We start from the raw sequence: 19513 nt of genomic DNA on the forward strand, positions 1-19513 counted from the left end.
TGTGTGTGTGTGTGTGTGTGTGTGTGTACCTGATCTTCCAGCCTGCAGACTGGCCTGGTAAAGGGAGTCCAGCTCGGACAGCTCAGCCTCTTCACGGTCACAGCAGAGATCGCCGTGCTGCCCCGGGGCATGCTGGGAGCTGTAGTGCCCTGGAGAAGACTGACAACTGTAGCTGCAGCTCTGACCAGGGTTCTGCGGCCTGATGGGAAAGCACCGGTCCGGGGGCGTGTCATATGGCGTTACCACGGCGTCCGGGCGGTCCAGGCTCCAGGAGGACCAGTGACGCGTGCTTCCATCGGCGAGGACCGAGTGCTGCTGCCACCCTCCGTCGGGGGAATGTGGGTGGGGCGGCTGCCAGAGCGGGGTGAGGGGTTTCCTCTGCCCGTACGTTTCCGGAGGGGGCGACGGGGGCGGAGGGGGATTGTGTGTGGAGTGTGAGGCGTGTGCAGTGTGTGTATCCCAGAGACGAAGAGGAAGTGAGGGTAGAGAGATGGCTAAGTGCTTCCCCAGGGGTCGGACACTCACCCCCCCGGCCTGCAGCAACTCGCACAGCCTCACCCCCGTCCCCTCACTCCCATCCTCACCTTCGTCACCAGCGCGCCTGCGCCCCTCCTCCTCCTCACCCTGAACGGACGGGCCGCAGGGGTGGCTGATGCTGAGGGTGAGCGTGGGCCGAGGGGGAGCGGGGCGGTAAGGCGGAGGAGGCGGGGGCAGGTTCTGACCCTGAGGACCGTCCCTGCTGCTCGTCGACTCGTCCTCTTCCTCCTCCTGATTGGGCGTCAGCAGTACTTGGATCGAGCCAGGCTGTTCACTGGAGCACACAAGAGAGGGGAGGGGCTCGAGTCAGACAACTCAGAGCAGGAGGAGGAGGAGAAAAAACAAAAAACAGAAAAACCGAGCAGCTTTGACGTCAGGTGAGTTACTGCATCGAGGGAAGGTCACAACAGCGGGGTAAACAAGCACAAACACACACTTACAGAACCAAACACACGGTGATGATGCCGCAATGAGCCGTGCTGTTTACGAAGCACAAGCTGACAGATCAGTCTGTTCAGAGAAACCCTAACAGCAGATTTCACTTTATCAAAGGCCTTTAAGCACAAATCTACACATACCAACATGATAATTAACGAAGCTTCTGCTGCTCCAAACTTTGAACCACCACCATTTATTTTTACTTTATTGATTTGCTTTCACTGATGTTTAAAGCATTTGATCTTCAACGGCCAGAGTTTTAAAGCACCTATAATTTCTTCATGCATTACTTCCAGGCTTGTAGTTCTTTACAGTAGCGTTAATCAATACTTCTCCAGGAGTTATTAAGGTTTTTCAAAGTTTTTCTCTTTACTTCAGCTGCTTTTTTGCTCATTTTCTGCCTGTTCGTGAATTTTAGTTAGCGATTAATCTACTGATTATTCTGATAATTAAAGGATTAATCAATTGACAGTCTACAGATTTTTCATTAAACCACTTGAGCCTTTTTTATACAATACTAGATATACATTAAGAGATGAAAATAAACAAATCATTTAGATCCTTTTTTAAGTAAGAACATAAACATTTTATTTATGTGAGGCTGAAACTGTGCCTCATGAGGAGTTTTGGGTAAAATAAATTTTCAGACTTAGATGTTTTCAGCTTAAACGGGCAAAAAAAAAATCAGATTTTTTTGCACAGTTCTGGTTTAGATTCTACTCTGAGTATGTTGTTTTTCTGAGCCTGTACACTCCAGTTAACAATTAATCACTTACTAAACATGTTGATGATTATTTCAATAATGGATTCATCACGATTGATCTGATTAATAGCTTCAGCCCTAATCAAGTAATCTTTGCTTTAAAGCCGAAAAAAAAAAGACAAGTGGAGAATGAAATATGAAGTTTAAAGCCAAACAAAATACAAATATGTGGAGAGTCCTGTCTGCAAAGACAGGAAACATCCAAAAGGACTAAATAAATAAATAAATAAATAAATAGTCATTCTGGTTAAGAATAATCCTGATTCTGTCCTGAAATACTATTTTCTGTGTCACACTTTGTAATCTTTGTTAGTGATCATAGATTTAATTTGGAACAGGCTTCAAATTAAAAACACTCTCCGTACTAATTGTCCAGTAATGGGAGCTGGAACGACTTTAGTGGAAAAACCCAATTTGACTTTTCTTTCCCACGAAACAGTGCTGTTGTCATGACAACCTGGTGGCATATGCTGCGTTCACTGATGGGAAAAAAACTGAATTTTTGAGTTTCAGCCGGGGCTGATCCAGCTGAAGATCATCTGATTAACAGATTATTTCTTTTCTATTCACTTGAAACTACTCCCAAATTTTGTGAATTTCGCTCTCTTCTTTTGCAAATCATAAAACCAATGAATATATTGTTTGTTTTCTGTTTTAAAGATACAAATTTAAATAAGTTTATTTAGTCTTGTGACACTGTATTTCTACTGAAAGTTATAGGAAAATAAACTGAGCTCCTGTCTAGTGCAAACACACTGGTTCATTTCTTGTTCATGCTGCACATTCATTCATTTTCACATACTGGATTCACATGAACGTTATGCCATTTGTATGTATATATTTTTAATTTTACTGCAAAGTAATCAACTCTTTTATGAAGTAGTTAATTAATTTATGGAGAGGATTAAAGTAGTCTGAGTGACAGCATTTTTAATTGTATTAATTTCCAGCTAAACCTTGTTTTTGCCAATAAGGAGTTAAGTTCTGGTTTATTTATGCATGATGTTTAAAAGCTGTTGAAAGCTGAAGTAAACTACTGCAGGAAATAGTTGCAGATAAGCTTTAAGTTAAGTGACAATCTGATTTAAAAAAAGGACATTTGAGTCTCTTTAAGGATTTTTGGGAACATCTTTGTAGATGTTACTTAAGCATTAGGTATGTAAAGAATATAAATGTCAGTGATTTTGGCTCAATATTGATTTTTATTTGTGTCTGCTGTTCAAATGTGTGTAATAAATGCCCATCAACAACTTTAAGAGCCACTTTATGCCTAAATTACTCACAAAACCGTGAGGCTGAAATATGCTCAAAAGCAACTAAAGACCAAGGAAATGTTTGTAAAGAGCTGAACATAAGCGAATGTGCAGAGAAAGGTTTTATCCTTGCATTGAGTGCGTTAGAGTATGTGTGAAAAGCAAGTCTGTAAATGTGATTATTTTAGTTTGGTGCCACATAGCCTATGTGTCTATGAGAGAGAGAGCGCCCCCATCCCCCACATTAACTCTCATGTCGCTTTTCAAGCCCTTGTAATTACGAAGAAGGCTCTGCAGCAGCAAGCTATAAATCAGAGGCTTATGTTGATCAATAGAGGAGAGGAGGAAGGTAATAAAAAAGGCTGAGTGCTGAGAGCTTTACTTCCACCTACTCCTTCCCTTCAGTTCCACTGGTAACAGATGGAGCCACTTTTTCCCCCCCCCCCGAAAGTTTCACTAAGGTCTAAACAGAGCTGTAATGAAATGCAGACTAAAATCAATATTAACAAGTTAGCACATCCAGGCTTTATTTCCACCGATGTGATTACAGAAAGTTAATTTGGCTCAGAGCAAAGGAAGATACCTAATACATTTTCATGAGCACCCTTAAGGAAACTATTTTTGTAGTACTGCACCACGGCTCGATTAGCTTCGGAAAAAGCGACTGGATGTAAAAGAAGGCGAAGGTAAAGTTCATTGTAGACGCATGCAGACTCAGAGGTAGCTAACTCTCTTGTTAGCTCTTTATGCTAGCAGCTACTTTGATGGTTTTAATTCGATCAAATATTTATGTTTTCAGAATTAAAACTAGCAAACTGGAGTTTACTTAGGTGGCTAGCAGTTTATCTCCAACACTGCAGTATCTAAAGTTTGAAACCTGGAAAAGTCTTGTGCTTTATATGTTATTGACAACAGCTTCATCGGGGATGGTCAAAGTTTGATTTCATATCTGTTGCCAAAAAAGCGAGAAAAAAAATAAAGCACTGGCAAAAAAATAAAAATAAATAAATTATTGTTGAAAAATTTCTGTCTTGGCAAACAATGGCAGTTCTGCAGTGCATCTACTGTGGCTAAATGTTACAATTATCATATTTTAAAAAATATTTTATCTTGAAAATGCTAGATATTTTCTGGCAACTTATTAAAATTTCCTTAATTAGTAGAAAACTTGGCTGGGAGCAGGAATTTTCCTATATTAATTTTCCAAGTGAATGCACCGTATGCTACAAGAGGCTACAAGGTTGCCTTGTGAAAAACACTCTTTAGTGCAGAGACTGTTACTAAGTGAAGAAATCGCAGCATTTATCTATTTTCAGGCTCAGTCAGATGTCAATCAAGACTTTCCCAGATTATGTAGAGAGCAAGAAAGAGCGAAACTTTCAGAGGATTACAGGAAGGATAAAAGAGGAACAGCAAGTCACTTGGTTTTATCCTTTACAGCCTCCAGTGTTTGTTGCAGAACGTGCTTGAATTGGAAATGTTGGCAACTTGTTAAGAGATAAAAGTAACAATCTTTTACACTCTGCTGCTGTTTTAGTAATAACTGCATCTTTATTCATGCTAATCGCAAATAGATGATTCTGGGATCATCAGCTCCAGCTATAAACAATTAATGACAGCTCACAGAAAAATTATTACTATTTGTTTAATGTAGTTGGATAAAATAATTATTTATAAAAATCTGACAGAGTCAAATAAGGTAACATTCACATGAATATGATCAGATGCTAGACTAAAAATGACCAAAAAAGCAGCCAAAGTCCAAAGAAAAACTTGGAAAGCCTAAAGAAATATTAATCAGGAACTTTAAGATGTTAAAAGTATGATTTGGACTCTGGATGCAAATGATCAAAAAAGGATGCATAGCTCAGAATCTGAAAATGCCCTTTTTAATTATATTTGTGGTAATTTATCAGAAAAACTTATTCCTAATTGAATGGCTTTTTTGAACTCTATGAGCAAATATAATCTCTACTTTGAATGCTTTTAATTTCATAGATAATCAACTGACATACAGTGTATTTGATAAAATTTGGTTCACCTCTCAAACTAACATACTGAAAAACGACCAGACTGAATTACTGAAACACATTCAGCGACAAAGATCAAGAAAACAAACCACAGCACAGGACGTTTGACTGCAGCTGCGGGACAGAAGCACAGTGACAGACTGCGGCTTTACAGTTCAGAGAAGGACGGGTCAGCAGCGCTGAAAGAGCAGAGGGAAGCCTCGGTAGTGCACACAAACAACAATGCAGAAGAAGCAGTGAAGCACAGAGACGCAGAGAGCAACACTGACTCTCAGTTTTTATTCTCAACGGGAAAACACAGCAAAGCAGCAAAGCTTTTACTGCATTGCAACAAATGCACAAAGGGGACAAGAAGTTCCTCTGTAAAGTAACAAATGTGTGCTTGAGAACACACATTCAGGCACACAAACAGCTGGAGGTGTTTGTGTGGGGGTCACAACAACACAGGCCAGCCAGAACCAATGGAGAACAAGGAGTTGAGATACACAGAGGGTCGCTTTGAGCTGAGGAAACGGGGATTTTTATACAGGCACCGCTGCGGACACATGAGGTGTGTGGGGGGGGTGAGGGACAGTTGTGGTACCTGCTAGGCCCCTGTGGGTGGGCGTTTCCCGTGTCCCGTTCCATTTCCTGTTCCTGCCTGCGTTTGACTGGGCCCCCAGTGCTCCTCATGCACGCAGCTACAGCCAATCCACTATGAGCGTTAGCCTCATGCAGGGGTCTGAGCACAGCTGAGGGTGTTAACAACAGGGCGGGAGATAAAAGGGACAAGAGACAGAGAGATATAACGACAGAGTGGCAGCGAAAATGTAAAGAGAGCATAAAATTAGTGGAAGAAGGTTAGGATGAGAAAACAACGGAGACAGAGAAAAAAGTGCAGAAGAAGGAAAGTTTGTCTTTTGGAGGGCTGGGGGCCTGCATGCACTACACTGCAAAAACACAAAAGCCTACCAAGGATTTTCTGTCCTGTTTCCAGCTCAAATGTCACCTAAAACAAGACAAAACTAACTTACAAGTCATCTTCCAGCTGGTTTTAAGTCAATAATTCCTCAATATTAATTAAAAAAGGATTAGTTCTATTAGCAGATTATTTCACTTATGACATGTCCAAAAATACCTGGAAAGATGTTGTGGTTTTGCAATGTACCCTCCCCTACTGATAACCTATTTGGACTTATCCTGAATAGAAATGTTAGCTAGCATGGCATGTTTTCATCTAACAAGCCCACAAACATCAGTGATCAAAGACATGTAAGCTGAAACTCTTACTGAGCCTAAAGCTGTGCTGTCTGCAGACGTGGCAGTGAGCGCTTATTTTGCTCTGAAACCTCTGATAAAACATTTAGCAGTTGCTCAGATTCTGGTTCATTTTAAATTAATTTAGCAGCAGTGCAGTAGTTTGATCCAAATGGAAATTTCAGCTTTGGATAAAGATTTACCACAAATCAGAGTCAATAATGAATAAAAGTTACAAATATTTTTACTGAAAAGATGTCTTAAGAGTCTAAGGAAAGATAAACGTTTTACTGTTCATGTTGAATAGTATTAATATGGAGGACAAAGACACAAAATCTCCATATCTACTACCAATCTGAACACTGATACAAACAAGAGAAGGCACATAAAAGCTAGTGGAGCAAAGCTTTCAGGTGATATTAATTTCACACTTCTGCTCAAGCGTCAGCCACTAAATCCGTACAAATCAGAAGAAGAAGATGAAAGTTGAGAAAACAAAAACCAAGACTTTTCATGAAGCGACAAACAGGAGAGAAAAGCACAACAACAACAAAAAACCCACTGTTTCTTTCTCAGGGAGCCAGTCTGAATTTAACGCCATTGTGAAAAATAAGCAATGATATAAAGTGCATGAGTCAGCAATTTGGTAATGTAGAGGTCTTTGAAATTCTAGCTGTAACTTTTTATCCCCTATAAAGTATTCTGGAATATTTTTTTTCTCATGATACAGCAGTATTAGTGTACAGAGATTGTAATTCAAATCTGTCAAAGTAGATCCTAGTGCACTGCAGCCTGAGCCAAGTGAACATGCTAACGCAACGAATGTATGCAGGCAGTAATGTGAGTAACCAACTTTATGACGTTTTTTAATGCAGGTAATCATTTCTTAGCCATGGAGCGATTTGTGTCACAAAGTTTGAGAGACTGGAAGGAAAATATGTGAATTTGAGTAAGGTTTAAGGCCACAGAACTGTAAAAAAATCAAGACATGTGACGTTATGTTTGATGCATCCAAAACTTCTGTTTTAATTTTACTAGATATTACAGATATTATAGATCTTCCTTATTAAACTGTGACTAGCCTAAGTCATTTGGCACTATTAAGTTAAGTGAATAAATCCCATTTGGGGATCCTCAGGGCTCCATTATGAGAACACTTCTTTTCAGTATCTACATGCTCCCCAGCGGTACACTGATGACCCATTGGAATATATTTTTGAAACCTATCTAGTCTTATATTTTTGAAAACAAGACTAACCTCACTAGTCTTCTTTTTACTTCAGTGGGTGTGTTTGCTCTTTGTTATTGTTCTTCCTTTGTTATCCATGTTGTATTTTAATTGGGTTTTGAATTGTCGGTGTGTTGAATTGTCGGTGTGTTGAATTGTCGGTGTGTTGCTGCCGGTCTTGGCCAAGTCTCTCCTCAAAAAGAGATTTTTAATCTCAAAGAGACATTAAATGAAGTCTAATACTAAGTCAGCCAGCTACCATATTTACCGGTAATTTGCTGCCATGTTAAAGGTTTTCCTGATAAATTAGGACATGGTGAAACTTATGCATGCTTTCTCAGTAGGTTAGATCATTTAAATGTTGCATAAACAGATATTTGTCAGGCAAATCTATAAATCAGTGAAGCCTCTTGGATTAAATCCATCTTAGAGTTGAATATCGGTTCTGAATCGTCCATATGCCTCGGGTCATCTGAGACTTTTGGACCCAGTACTCCCAGAACCAAGACAGAAGAGGAAACAACATTTAGCTTCTATGTTCCTCAGCTCTGGAGCAAACTATGTTTTGAAATGTTCAGAAAACGTCAAGGCTTAAAATACTCTAAACACAGCCTTCCCATAAAGATAAAACTTATTTAATCTTTCTCATCTTAGTTGTCTACATGTTAAGCTTTTTTCCCCGTTTCTTTTATATATTGTTTACATTTAGCGCATTTTTAACCTGTTAACAATTTAACTTGAATCCATGCAATACAAATAAACTTTGTCTTAATGAAACCACATTTTAAAAAATCTCAGTTTTAAAATTTAAACAATAAACATTAGATTTGTTTGAAATTTGCATGGAAAAAGTGAACCCAACACCAACTTAAAAGCCATTAATCTGCAGCCCGTCTGTTGATTTGAGTGGTTTACTGGCCAGTGTCGTCCTATTGATGCATTGCTGCTGCAGGACTGTGGCATTTTAACATCCTTGCTTCTGAGGGAGGAATAATGGAGGCTTGATGTTGGCTCTGCCGTCCCTTAAAGTATGATATTAGATTAAAGTCTGGCTCAGTCATCGATACGGATATGTCGAACCCGAATTCTGTTACATAATCGCGCTGATAGGAATGCCATCCATTTGTTCACAACTTGTCCTTTCCATTCATTAAGGCTGCCTGTACTGTAGTGTGTGTATAGTACCAGGTGCATAAGGCTGAACAAACTGCTGAACCCAACTTAGGACAGACATGACACAAACAGGAATATATTAAGTAAATCTTTAGCTGTTGTAAGTTTTATGTGATTAAAATTGTTATTTTACATTAAAGACACCAAAATATAAATTTACAAGGTGAAAAACAACGGTTACATTTCTGTAACCTGAATGCCACAATTTGTCTTTAAACACAGCCACTATAAAACTTGTTTTTAATCGTTAAAAGATTTTTTTTATTAACATGATATAATAATGCTTCACTTTTTAACACTGATATTTACTCGTTTTTATCTCCAGCAGGATTTACAGCCAGAAATAACCAAATGCTGTGAACATTAATGATGCCATAATACAAAGAAGGTAGTTTTAGGAAAGTCCAGTGGTAAAAATTATAATGGCTCAGGGAGGCGATAATTTGAGAGCAGAACAAGTGATCAAAGTAGAGTTATGACACGGGACTGTCATAACCTGGACGGCCCTGAATCAGATTTCTGTTGCTATTTCGATGTCAATAGGGAGTGAACGCCCCCCGTATTAAACACGCTGCAAACACTGGGAGAGAATATGGTGAGAGGATAATGATACTGGAGTCGGGATCTGATTTAGAAACCCCAACATTGCAGGCAAAGAAGGAGAGATTTACCAAGGGCAATATCTAAAACTGATGTAGCTAATTTTATTTCATATTGTTCGCCTTTTACTTTCAATAAACCTTCCTAATGGGCATTTCTAATGAGGTTTAATGGCTCTAAGAACAGGACAAAGCTAAAACAAGTAGTGGTTTTAGCTCTTTAGCAAGTCATGGTTGTGGTTTCTAGTGTATACTATTAAACCCTCTTTTACCCTTGAATTCTCTTTTATCAAATTGACAAGCCCAGAAACTGAGCACTTTGAAAACTGTTGGTAAAAATATCAGTTTCACAAAAAATGTGGAAATCAAGGCCATTTTTGTAAGAACTTAAACAGCAAGTCGGACCTCAAGTAAGATGCTTTATATGCTTTTTATTGTCTGATAAATCCAAAAGTTAGGGCTGGAAACTGACTTTATCTCTACTTTTCCATATTAGATCAAAGCTAAGTATTAGCATTAGCATGAAATCAGTAGTGCAGCTTATAATTAGGGTCACAGATTTTTTATTTAAATGTTTTGTTTGTATTTTTATTCGATTTCTTTTGATTTAGTGAATCAGTAAAGAATATATATTGCTTAGATGCTAACTTCTTTTACTGTATTCTATTGGTTATCTTTTATCATTTTTATATATTAAATTTATATATTAATCTGTTTTGAGCTTAATGTATATTGTTCCCTGGAACAACATACAATTGATGTTGATTATTATGAAGGTAATTGAATCATTCTATGTAAAACATGCATCGCATCACCAAATATTTGAGGCATAGCCTGAGTAACTGATTTAAAAGTAAAGTATCAAAATCAATAAAACAGCATTAACTTACCCAGCTGTGTTTTACACTGCATTATCTTTCTGCATCAGGTTGTACATTCTTTCCACTTGGTAAATTCCTCCAAATCGATACCACCACATTTATCCTACAACTTTGTGGTTAATGAGCTCAAAATATATTAACAGAGTGGCTATTATTACGCTAGAATCGCTGTGTCCTCCTGGGTCACAAAGGAAATTATACCACTACTGCAATAAGTTGTTTATCATTCCTCTCTGATTTGATGGAAGTTTACCCAACACACACCTACGCCTTGTTTTCCACCGAGGGTTGGGACGCTATTTGGAAGGGGAGTTAGTATTTTGTGTAACTTGATTGAGAAATTGGGAATTTGAAATTAAGCCGAGTCTGAAATATGAATAATAAAGAAGATGTTTGAACACTTTTCTGGTCATTAAAGGTCTTGTAGCAATTCCCAGCTTAGCTAAAAACTATTGACTGTAGTTTTCTTTGGGGATGGGCGATCCAGACTTCAAGTTTTATCATGATATTTTATGATAATAAAAACTATTTCTTCGTTTTTAAGTCAATATATGACTGTGACTGCATGACACAGCAATCCTGGCCCCACAAACACAAATAATGCTGCTGAATAACATATCCATCTGTAATATGATTCTTTAGGACACCAGGAACATAAAGAAATGTGATTTATATTTAAACAAATGTTCAAGGTTACTGATACTCTCATTGAACAAACAGTAGAGAAAATACTGAAATTAACAATCCTGACAATGTTTTTGTTGAAGGTCATTAATTGGAATTCATTGTGACAACAATAAATCAAAACTTTTATGACAAATGATAAATAAATGCTCACACCTAGTTTTATTCTTTTTGGCTATATGGCAAAAGCAAAAATACCACGGAGAGACAGATGGAGCCCAAAGATGAGGTCAGACGAAAGTCGAACAAATCACTCTGACAACAGGTGACCACATCTTAAAATGCATTTTTCTATCTTGACTCACGGTCTAGATTTAGGACTGGACAATGAATAAAGCACCCCATAAATGAGAAATCATATTTCCTACACATCGTACTTACTGGATATTTAAGGGACATTAATGCTAATTGGGTACAAATATATGAACATGTGGGGTTTTCAAAGTGTTTTTAGGATACCCGTAAGGTATCTATTGGGTGATTGCTTACAAAATCACTTTGTGATTACTTACTGTTTTGCAGCATACAGGGTCGCTGCAAAATGACAGTGTACCTATGTGGAGCCTAATGGTAATGGAGTAGACCAACCATACAGTGTTATTTATAGCATATCTGCAGAGATGTCAAATTTAAGATTGATTTTTATACTTATTTCCTCTAACTTCTTTAATTTTTCTGACAATATCTAGCTTTGAGGCTTCTTCTCTCAGTGGCAGCATATAACCTTCTGCACGGCGCGCTTACAAGTCAAGATAAGGTGAGGGTTTGAAATAATCTATTTATGGTGAACAAATCCTTTTGCAGCTCATTGCTAGCGTTTTGTGGTGACTTACTGCACTGTACTTACCATCCAACTATTGGGTACTTACAGAGTACTTACTTAAAGGGGACCTATTATACAAAATTCACATTTTGTATGTTTTTCTACTTCCATTTGGGTCACACCTGCTTCTAAAAACAGTCCAAGCGCTTAAAAAAAAACAAAACAAACATCCAGCCACATTTTGGCAATAAGTTTATATTTTTTGGTGTCTAGAAAATCAGCCATTTCAAAAGCTTCCCGATTGTTAAGTCACAATTGATGGGCACTGCGCCATTACCTAGCAACCCAAGGGAAGCTCCAGCACATTTGGTCAGCTGGTTTTACCGCTGTGTGCGTTGTACAATAGCTGCTGGAAAAGACAAGTGTTTTGTTGTTGAATTATCATCTAGAAACCACTTGCTACATTCTTGTTGGTTGTACTGTTCAAAAATCTATGGTTGTATAATTACACATCTGCTTGGAGTTATTTTCACATGGAAGTGTAAATGTTGAGTTAGGGGGAGTGGCTAACAGCAGCTTATTTGGATTTAAAGTGACAAGAGCCTCTAAAATATGACAGGAACTAAAAACAGCTACAACTGACCAGACTAAAATCCCATTACCCAAGAATTATTTTGAGCAAAAAATGTTTTGTACCACCCATAGATCTATGCTAGCCTGTTCAAGGAAGCATAATAGGTCACCTGTAAGTACAGAAAAGTTGAGCCATGCTCTAATGGTTGTTTGATCCATACCCTGGTGTTGGAGCTGGTCCAGGTCCATGAACTTGCTGGGTCTGGGGTTGAACCCCTTGGCCGCCTCCCGTTCCGCCTCCTTCCGCTTCTGCTGCTCCTGCTGGCGGGCTCTCCTCGCCACCTCCTCCTGCAGCTCGTCCAGCTCACTGCGCCCAGAGCCTGAGAACAGAATAACATTGAATTGCAATTTTGGTTGCACCTAAAGAAGCTGCGTGTAGCTGCATGTATGAGGGCAGACCTGTGTCAGAGCTGCTGACCCAGCATGGATGTGGCAGCTCCTGCATAATAGCACCGCTGCTTTTTGACTTGGGCACCGAACGCCATGAAGGTCCAGACATCAGCACCCGTTTTTGTTGCCCCACCTCCCTGTTGGGAGGCAGAAAGGGTGAAGATAGCAAGAAATGCCGGCGAAAAAGGGGAAAATGCTGATAAATGAGACGATTCAAGCAGATTAATGTGTTTGGGGTTTCATTTTTTGTTACGGAGTACCTCTTTTGGATCATTTGTTCTTGTTAATGTCACATTTATGTTTCATGCTGATAAATTGCAATTGGACAGAAAAGAAGCAAGGGAATCCGCAAGAGGGGAACATGATGGACAACAGGAGCTGAGAGCCAGAGACAGTAATTGATATCTGTGTGTGTTGTACCTGTCAGGGCTGCTGCTGTTCCTCTCGCTGCTTTCGTAGCCACTCTCCATTCTCTGGATCAGACGTGGCTGGTGCTCCACCCCTCTCAGAGGTGGAGGAGCAGGAGGACCCATAGTCCGCCCACCGCTTGAAGACCTGGGCTGCCCAACCAGCCCAAACCCGACCTCCCCGGTTTCGGTCCGATCCACGTCCTCCAGTCCAGGTTGTGTGGCAGCTCCCACAAAGGGGAGAGGGTGCTGGGGTTCAGCGGGGAGAGATGGGCCGGGGGCGGCGCTGTAGCCCAGCTGGGAGTCTCTTTGTCGGGTGAAGATGCTGTCGATGTTCAGGGCCTCTCTCCTGGGCCTCCAGGTTGGCCGATAGCGGCTTCCCGAGGAACTAGAGAGCAAATGATGTGGATGATTAGAAGTGTAAGGTTTAATCCGGTGGTTCTGCTAAAAAGATTTGTTCGTTAAAAAGAACAACCGGGACAGAAATCACAAGAATTACGGACTCTGTAGAAAATGCGATGAGTTACACAGTTCGTAGGTCAAAGCATTCTCTGACAAACAAAGGAAATAATCTTGCTCATATGTATTTTCCACATGCTTTGCGAAATGTAAGGTGATGCTTTTGCAATCCCAGAAAGCACCTGGAATGCTGGCTCCTTATCTTTGCAGACGGTCTTTGTCTCAATCAGGAAATGAATTTATGTATTTTTACATCTTAGAAATCACTTGTGTCAAACTCAAGACAACAGAGGTAAAAGTAAAAACTATTACAGTTAAGACTTTTTATATGTCAAGCTGTGTCAAGGTTCTAACTTCTGGCTTATCTGGTAAGTATGGATGGTTGGATGAAAAATATATAAATCAAATTCCAGACTTTTCCAGGCCGTGTAGGAACTCGTGAGCATAATCCTTAAGCATTAATAAGCATTTATGCAATACCGCTTCATTAATATGGTTCAAAGAAGTGAGGAATTACATAAAACTTGATGAGTATGAGTGCATATTTGAAGAGAGACTCAAAGTTCACATCTATATTCAGAATCCAAATGCTAATACAGGCGTGGGCAGTGAGGAGGAGGAGGTAATTAAACTGCAGAGAACAAGCAGCAGAACAGCATTTACTTCATAAAAAGAGCCATATGTTGGATATGCTGGATACTTTCATATATGATTGGACTGTAACTTACTTCATAGCTTTATTTGTTTGCTTTATTTCTTGCTTTTCAAAACATTTTGATACAGGTCACTAACACCATGAAGAAATATATGAGATATTTAATCATCGTACAACAAAAAATAAACATTTGAAGGTGCAACCATCTTCACTGTCCTATATTTAAATTAATATAATCATGTTATATTACATGTCAATGCAACTTTTAAGATGAAAATGAAGTATTGCAGTAAATATATTAAACTATTAAATAATTAACCAGACAAACTGAGGCGGCAGGAAAGACTTGCTGCTGAAAAATGTTTGATTTAGTTCTGCTATTAACTTTGAATCATCATAAGAAGTAATTGAAACAGCTGTAATAGATTACTCTGCAGTTCTTTGCTAATTTTTAGTGCCATAATGAGTATATATAACTTATGATTTCTGTTCAGTTCTGCAGCATTATGGGAAAAAAATCCCATCTCTCCACAAATCAAAGCTTCAGCTACGGGATGCCATTGTTGCCTTATTGCTAACAGAAAACAGCAAATTCATTTTAAAATATCTAAGGGAAAACAGTCAATACATGTTACAGATAACAAAAATAAAAACTGTAATATTGAGTATGTCTGAGGCCATGGTTCATGTTTAAGTATCTCAGTGTCTTGTTAGCAGAAAGTGGCTGGATATGGATCCAAGATCTCATTTTATTTTAGCAGCAGGAGGAATAAGTATTGCTCTTCCATTTGAAATAAAACCAAGATCATAAATGTTTGTCTTTAAATGTTTGGAGAAAAGCATAAAATTATGATCAACTCAGAGTGGCTCATGTTTAGAGTGCACGGCTTCACGCATATGTGCTTTATTTTTAGAAAATTTCAAGTATTACTTGTTACCTAGCTACAGCAAAGGTTTAAGGTGAGTTATTGTAAAAAAAAAAAAAAGAAACAAATTAGCTCACTCTCCTTGGCATAAATCACACTCCAAGCACTCTACTGCTATTTTAGCCCCGACAAGCACCTGAAGAACTGAAGAAAACGTTTTTTGTTTGAATAAACTTAAGCTATTTTTGTCATATTTATTTTCTGCTCTCTTGCAAAGAAAAGTACAATAAGATTCCTGGATAATTAGATTTAATAATTGATAGCTGATGCGAGCAAAACTCAAGTGTACTGAACGCTGAACTTAATTTAAAAGGTGCTTCAACATGTTATACGTTTACAACTTTCATTTGTTTGCCTTTCAGTAGAAATTCGAAGGATAAATGTCACAATACAAGAAGAAAAGATTTTAAATGATTTACCTTGGTCTCATTCTATTGCATCACAAAAACCTTTCAATTTTAGCAACAAACTACACATTTTAATACCCGTTGTGATAGTAAAATATCTTAAATTGAAAAATGTAACACTTTTTTTGTAGTGTTTTTTATAATTGTTAGAGGCATGCAAATCAAATAAAAAATATCATGACAGAGAAAATGTTGTTTCCACACAGAGCATTTTAGTCCTAAAGCACAGAAGCAACAGGGAGGCTCTGATCCCAGAGATATAGTGAAAAACATGAGATGAGGAAGAAGAATTAAATCAAAATAGTCTTACCTGGATTTGCTCTCACTGCTCGTGCTTTCATCCTCCCAGTGGGGCCCCCCAGCCCCGCCCTCGCAGCCCCCGACTCCCGATGAAGACGAGGAGGAAAGGGGGCGAGAGGAGGAGGAGGAGGAGGTGAGGGGCCTACGTGAAGACAGGAGGAAGACTGCCGTCTCCTGCAGGGGAGGAGAGGGGTGGCAGGTTGGAGCCTCCACTGCTGACTCTGAGCGTGGGAGAAAAGGGAGGGAAGGAGGAGCAAGTAAAACCAATAAGAGTTTTATTTATCCCACAGGGAGCAATTATGCAGGCAGCAGTGCAAATAAATGTGGGAATTTACATCAATGAGCTACACAACCTGAAGAATCTGCAGTGACGACAGAGAAGAACAACACAATCTGACCTTTGTTTGCTCTTAACTAAATCCACAACAAGTGTTGCTGGTAATTAAACTCAATTGCTCCCAGAAAACAGAGCAACAGCTGATGCAATGGGGGTTATTTCAACGTGTTAAGCCAAACAGCAGCTTGTTCAAATTGTCATGCACAGCCGAACGGTAAAATATTAATAACTCTCTGACTTTTTTCCATTTTCTCACATTACACCACCTGAAACCTTTATGTATTTTAATGAAACAACAGTGCAACTGCTCCACAAAGCAGCGTAATTTTTCTGCTAAAGGGGACTTATTATGCAAAGTTAACATTTAGCACATTTTCATATTTCCATTTGGGTCTCAACTGCTTCTAAAAACAGCCCAAGTGCTTAAGAAAAAAAAAAAAACTACCCAGCCATTTTTTGGCAAAAAGTTTTTGTTTTCGGTCTCTTGAAAATAAGCCGTCATGAGCTCCAACACATTTGATCAGCTGGTTTTACTGCTGTTACAATGGCTGCTGGCAAAGACAAGTGTTTTGTTGTTGACTCACCATCCAGAAACCGGTAGGTGTATTCTTTTTGGTTGTGCAGTAGGCTCTACCAATGCTTTTCAAAGATTTAAGGTTGTATAATTGCGCATCTGTTTGCAGCCATTTTTACGTTAAAGTGTTGGAGATTGTGGCCAGCAGCACCTTATTTGGATTTAAAGTGACAGAAGACCTGCCAGAACTGAGCTGACTAAAATCTCATCATATGGAAATAATTTTGTGCAAAATAATGTAATGAACATGTTTTCTATAGACCCATCCTAAGGAAGCATAATTGGTCACCTTTAATAAATTGAAAAACAAAAATGCATTACTTTGTGTTAGACTACCAAATAAGTGAAATACAGTAAAGTTTGTGTTTGTAAAATCACAAAATGGGAGAAAGTGGAAGATCTCCTGACTGCAGAGTCAATAGGATAAGTCTTCAAATTATTGTGACAACAAATGACATGTATGGATGATGAGATTTTAACCCAAAATATACTGAGTATAAATACAAAGAGATTCTGAGAGTGATAACATGCCTCTATCTTTGTAGTTTTACCTCCAGCGTCAGCACCGAGCGGCGGCGAGTCGTAGTTACAGACCACCGTGGTCTGGGATTCGCTGGAGAGCCGGCTGCCCGTGGACTGGTGCAGGGGTCGGCTGCGGGACGTGCGGTGGCTCGAGCTGTCCGTTGACGAGTCGGTGCGTGTGTCGCTGGATATCGATGGCTCCCGACCTGAAAAACAAAGGAGAGGCCACCACTTTCAGATACTACTGCACACTGACCGTCTGTTTCCAGTCAAACAAGCCCAGCCTCCAGCTGCAAACACACGCAGAGGTTAGATTGTAGCACTGAAGGTCAGAGCATTTACAGCTGAATCATCTCATGCAAGCAGCTGATAAAGGCGAAGTAATCCCAGCCGACGTGGAGCAGGGTGTTAGTCTTTGCTGTACCTGAGTCCTCACTGTCGTAACCAGCCTTGCTGCTGCAGTGCTGGAGCTCCAGCTGCGGGTTGGAGCCAGTACAAGGGTTGGGGCTCTCCTGCAGTATCACCGGCGTCCCACGGGGGTCAGCGTAGAGCAGCAGCAGGGGCTGGTAGTGGCCTTTAATACAGCGCGACACTACGTCCTTCCACTTTGGGCCGATCTGGAGATGCAGCAGGGGAGCACATGCACCAAAGGAGAGACAGGCATAGATAAGGTAGGAATACATCTGTCTGCATTCGCGTAAACTTTGTGCAAAAGCGAAAAGTAGAAGGTCAAACAGGGTCTGTGCTGACGTGTGTCCTGGCAGATTTAATCATCATGTCACACTCTGTCATTAGCTCAATCATCTAATGTGATAAACAGTGTGAAGTGCGACTGATAAAAGAGTCAAGGACGTCTCCGTTTGCACTAAAACTCTTAATCGAATTAACACAAAATATTAGAAAAGGGGCAAAACCTAGATTACAAAAGCTAAGCCTAAAATAAATCCCAAAAATAAAACTCCAACACCATTTTTTTCCCCTCAGGTTCCTCAGTAAAGCAAAGAGCCGGGCCATGCAGCACTCCAACTAAGACACAGCAGAGTTTCTGTCCTTTCTGCTCTCACCGGCTCTGCTGAGGATGCAGCAGATGCCGTACCGTGCAGCCTCCTCACTCTGCAGCACGAGAACACCCTCCCCAAAAAAAGACTAAAACTGTCTCACCTCTTTGACGTGGGCGTCGTCAAAGTACATCCACTTGCGTATCTTGGTCTGGAAGAAGAAGGTGGAGTAGTGCTTGCCGTAGTAGCACACCATGCCCACCAAGTAGAGCTCCGCCTGGCGAGCCCTTTCCTCTGTCACACGGTAGAACAACTATGGAGAGAGATAGAGGAAGAGGAGGAGGAGGAGGGAGCAGACAGGAAGGGAGGGGGGACATCAGGGGAGAGGTGTGCCGTAGGCAGGAGGGGTGACAGTGAGGGGGTGATGGGGACAGGAGTTAATATGAAAACAAGGACATTTTGCTCACCTAATAGATGGACTGCGTGTGAGAAGTTTCTTGTACGAAAACTGAACCGTGCAACACGACGCAAGCTGCAGCTTTTAAAGCAGAATGGATGCGTATAACTGGAACATGACCTTCTGAAGTTGTGTTTTTTTTCCCTTCCACTCACAAATACACACTACTTTGTGCTGCATGCTTTGGGTGCATTCACACCAGTCATGTTTAGTCCGTTTTAACTGAACTCTAGTTCGTTTGACTAGAAAGTCTGGTTTGTTTAGGGAAGTGTGAATGCGCAATCAAGCTCTGATGCAGAACAAAAAAGTGAACTGTGTCGATCTCGGGTCGGTTGAAGTGAATGCGTAATATGGCGCAAGCGACCAGAGACTGCTACAAAACAGGGAGTGAACGACAGCACAGAGCATTCTGGGTAAATATAACCAAAACAAACGTGAGTGTCTAATGCTAATGCTCGTGGTCTGTTGGCAAAGACAAAAGAGAAAATCCTACAACTGCTAAAATCTGACGCTCTGACGCTACTCTATTTTTGTTTGTAAAGATGAAAGTTGCGCTCATGTCTTCTTTTGAGGTTTTTATGTCATTTCCTTCAGTCGCTCTTGGTCCCACGGCAAGGGAGGAACAGGTTTGGATTGTTTGACAGAGCAGTGTGAAAGCAATCCGCACCAGCTGAAAATGTAGCAAACGTTGCAATTTAGTTTACTGGACCCGACAGTCTGCCAGATTATCAGGTGCTAAAACACCCCGTCACGTTAAATCAAGGTGCAATGGCTAAAAACAGCAGTCTGTTCTCCGCAAACAGACACAGTCTACCACTGGGATAACAGATAAACATTTCAAAACTGGGAATAGGAATGGGATA

At 40.1% G+C, this 19513-nt stretch overlaps 1 protein-coding gene across 1 annotated transcript in view; it reads right to left on the reverse strand.

Annotated features, from left to right (window-relative positions):
• Positions 1-19513, reverse strand: part of usp54b (ubiquitin specific peptidase 54b) — an 86077-nt gene that overhangs the window by 8567 nt on the left and 57997 nt on the right. Inside the window, exons 9-17 of the mRNA XM_016676613.1 lie at positions 18357-18506; positions 17620-17812; positions 17225-17401; positions 15773-15983; positions 13029-13403; positions 12618-12745; positions 12380-12538; positions 5605-5752; positions 30-811 (exon numbers count right to left, since the gene is read on the reverse strand). Coding sequence (XP_016532099.1) covers positions 30-811; positions 5605-5752; positions 12380-12538; positions 12618-12745; positions 13029-13403; positions 15773-15983; positions 17225-17401; positions 17620-17812; positions 18357-18506 — 2323 coding nt within the window. The remainder of the gene's footprint in view (positions 1-29; positions 812-5604; positions 5753-12379; positions 12539-12617; positions 12746-13028; positions 13404-15772; positions 15984-17224; positions 17402-17619; positions 17813-18356; positions 18507-19513) is intronic.

Source organism: Poecilia formosa, unplaced genomic scaffold (assembly GCF_000485575.1).
Source record: "Poecilia formosa unplaced genomic scaffold, Poecilia_formosa-5.1.2 Scaffold136, whole genome shotgun sequence".
NCBI classification, from domain to species: domain Eukaryota; kingdom Metazoa; phylum Chordata; class Actinopteri; order Cyprinodontiformes; family Poeciliidae; genus Poecilia; species Poecilia formosa.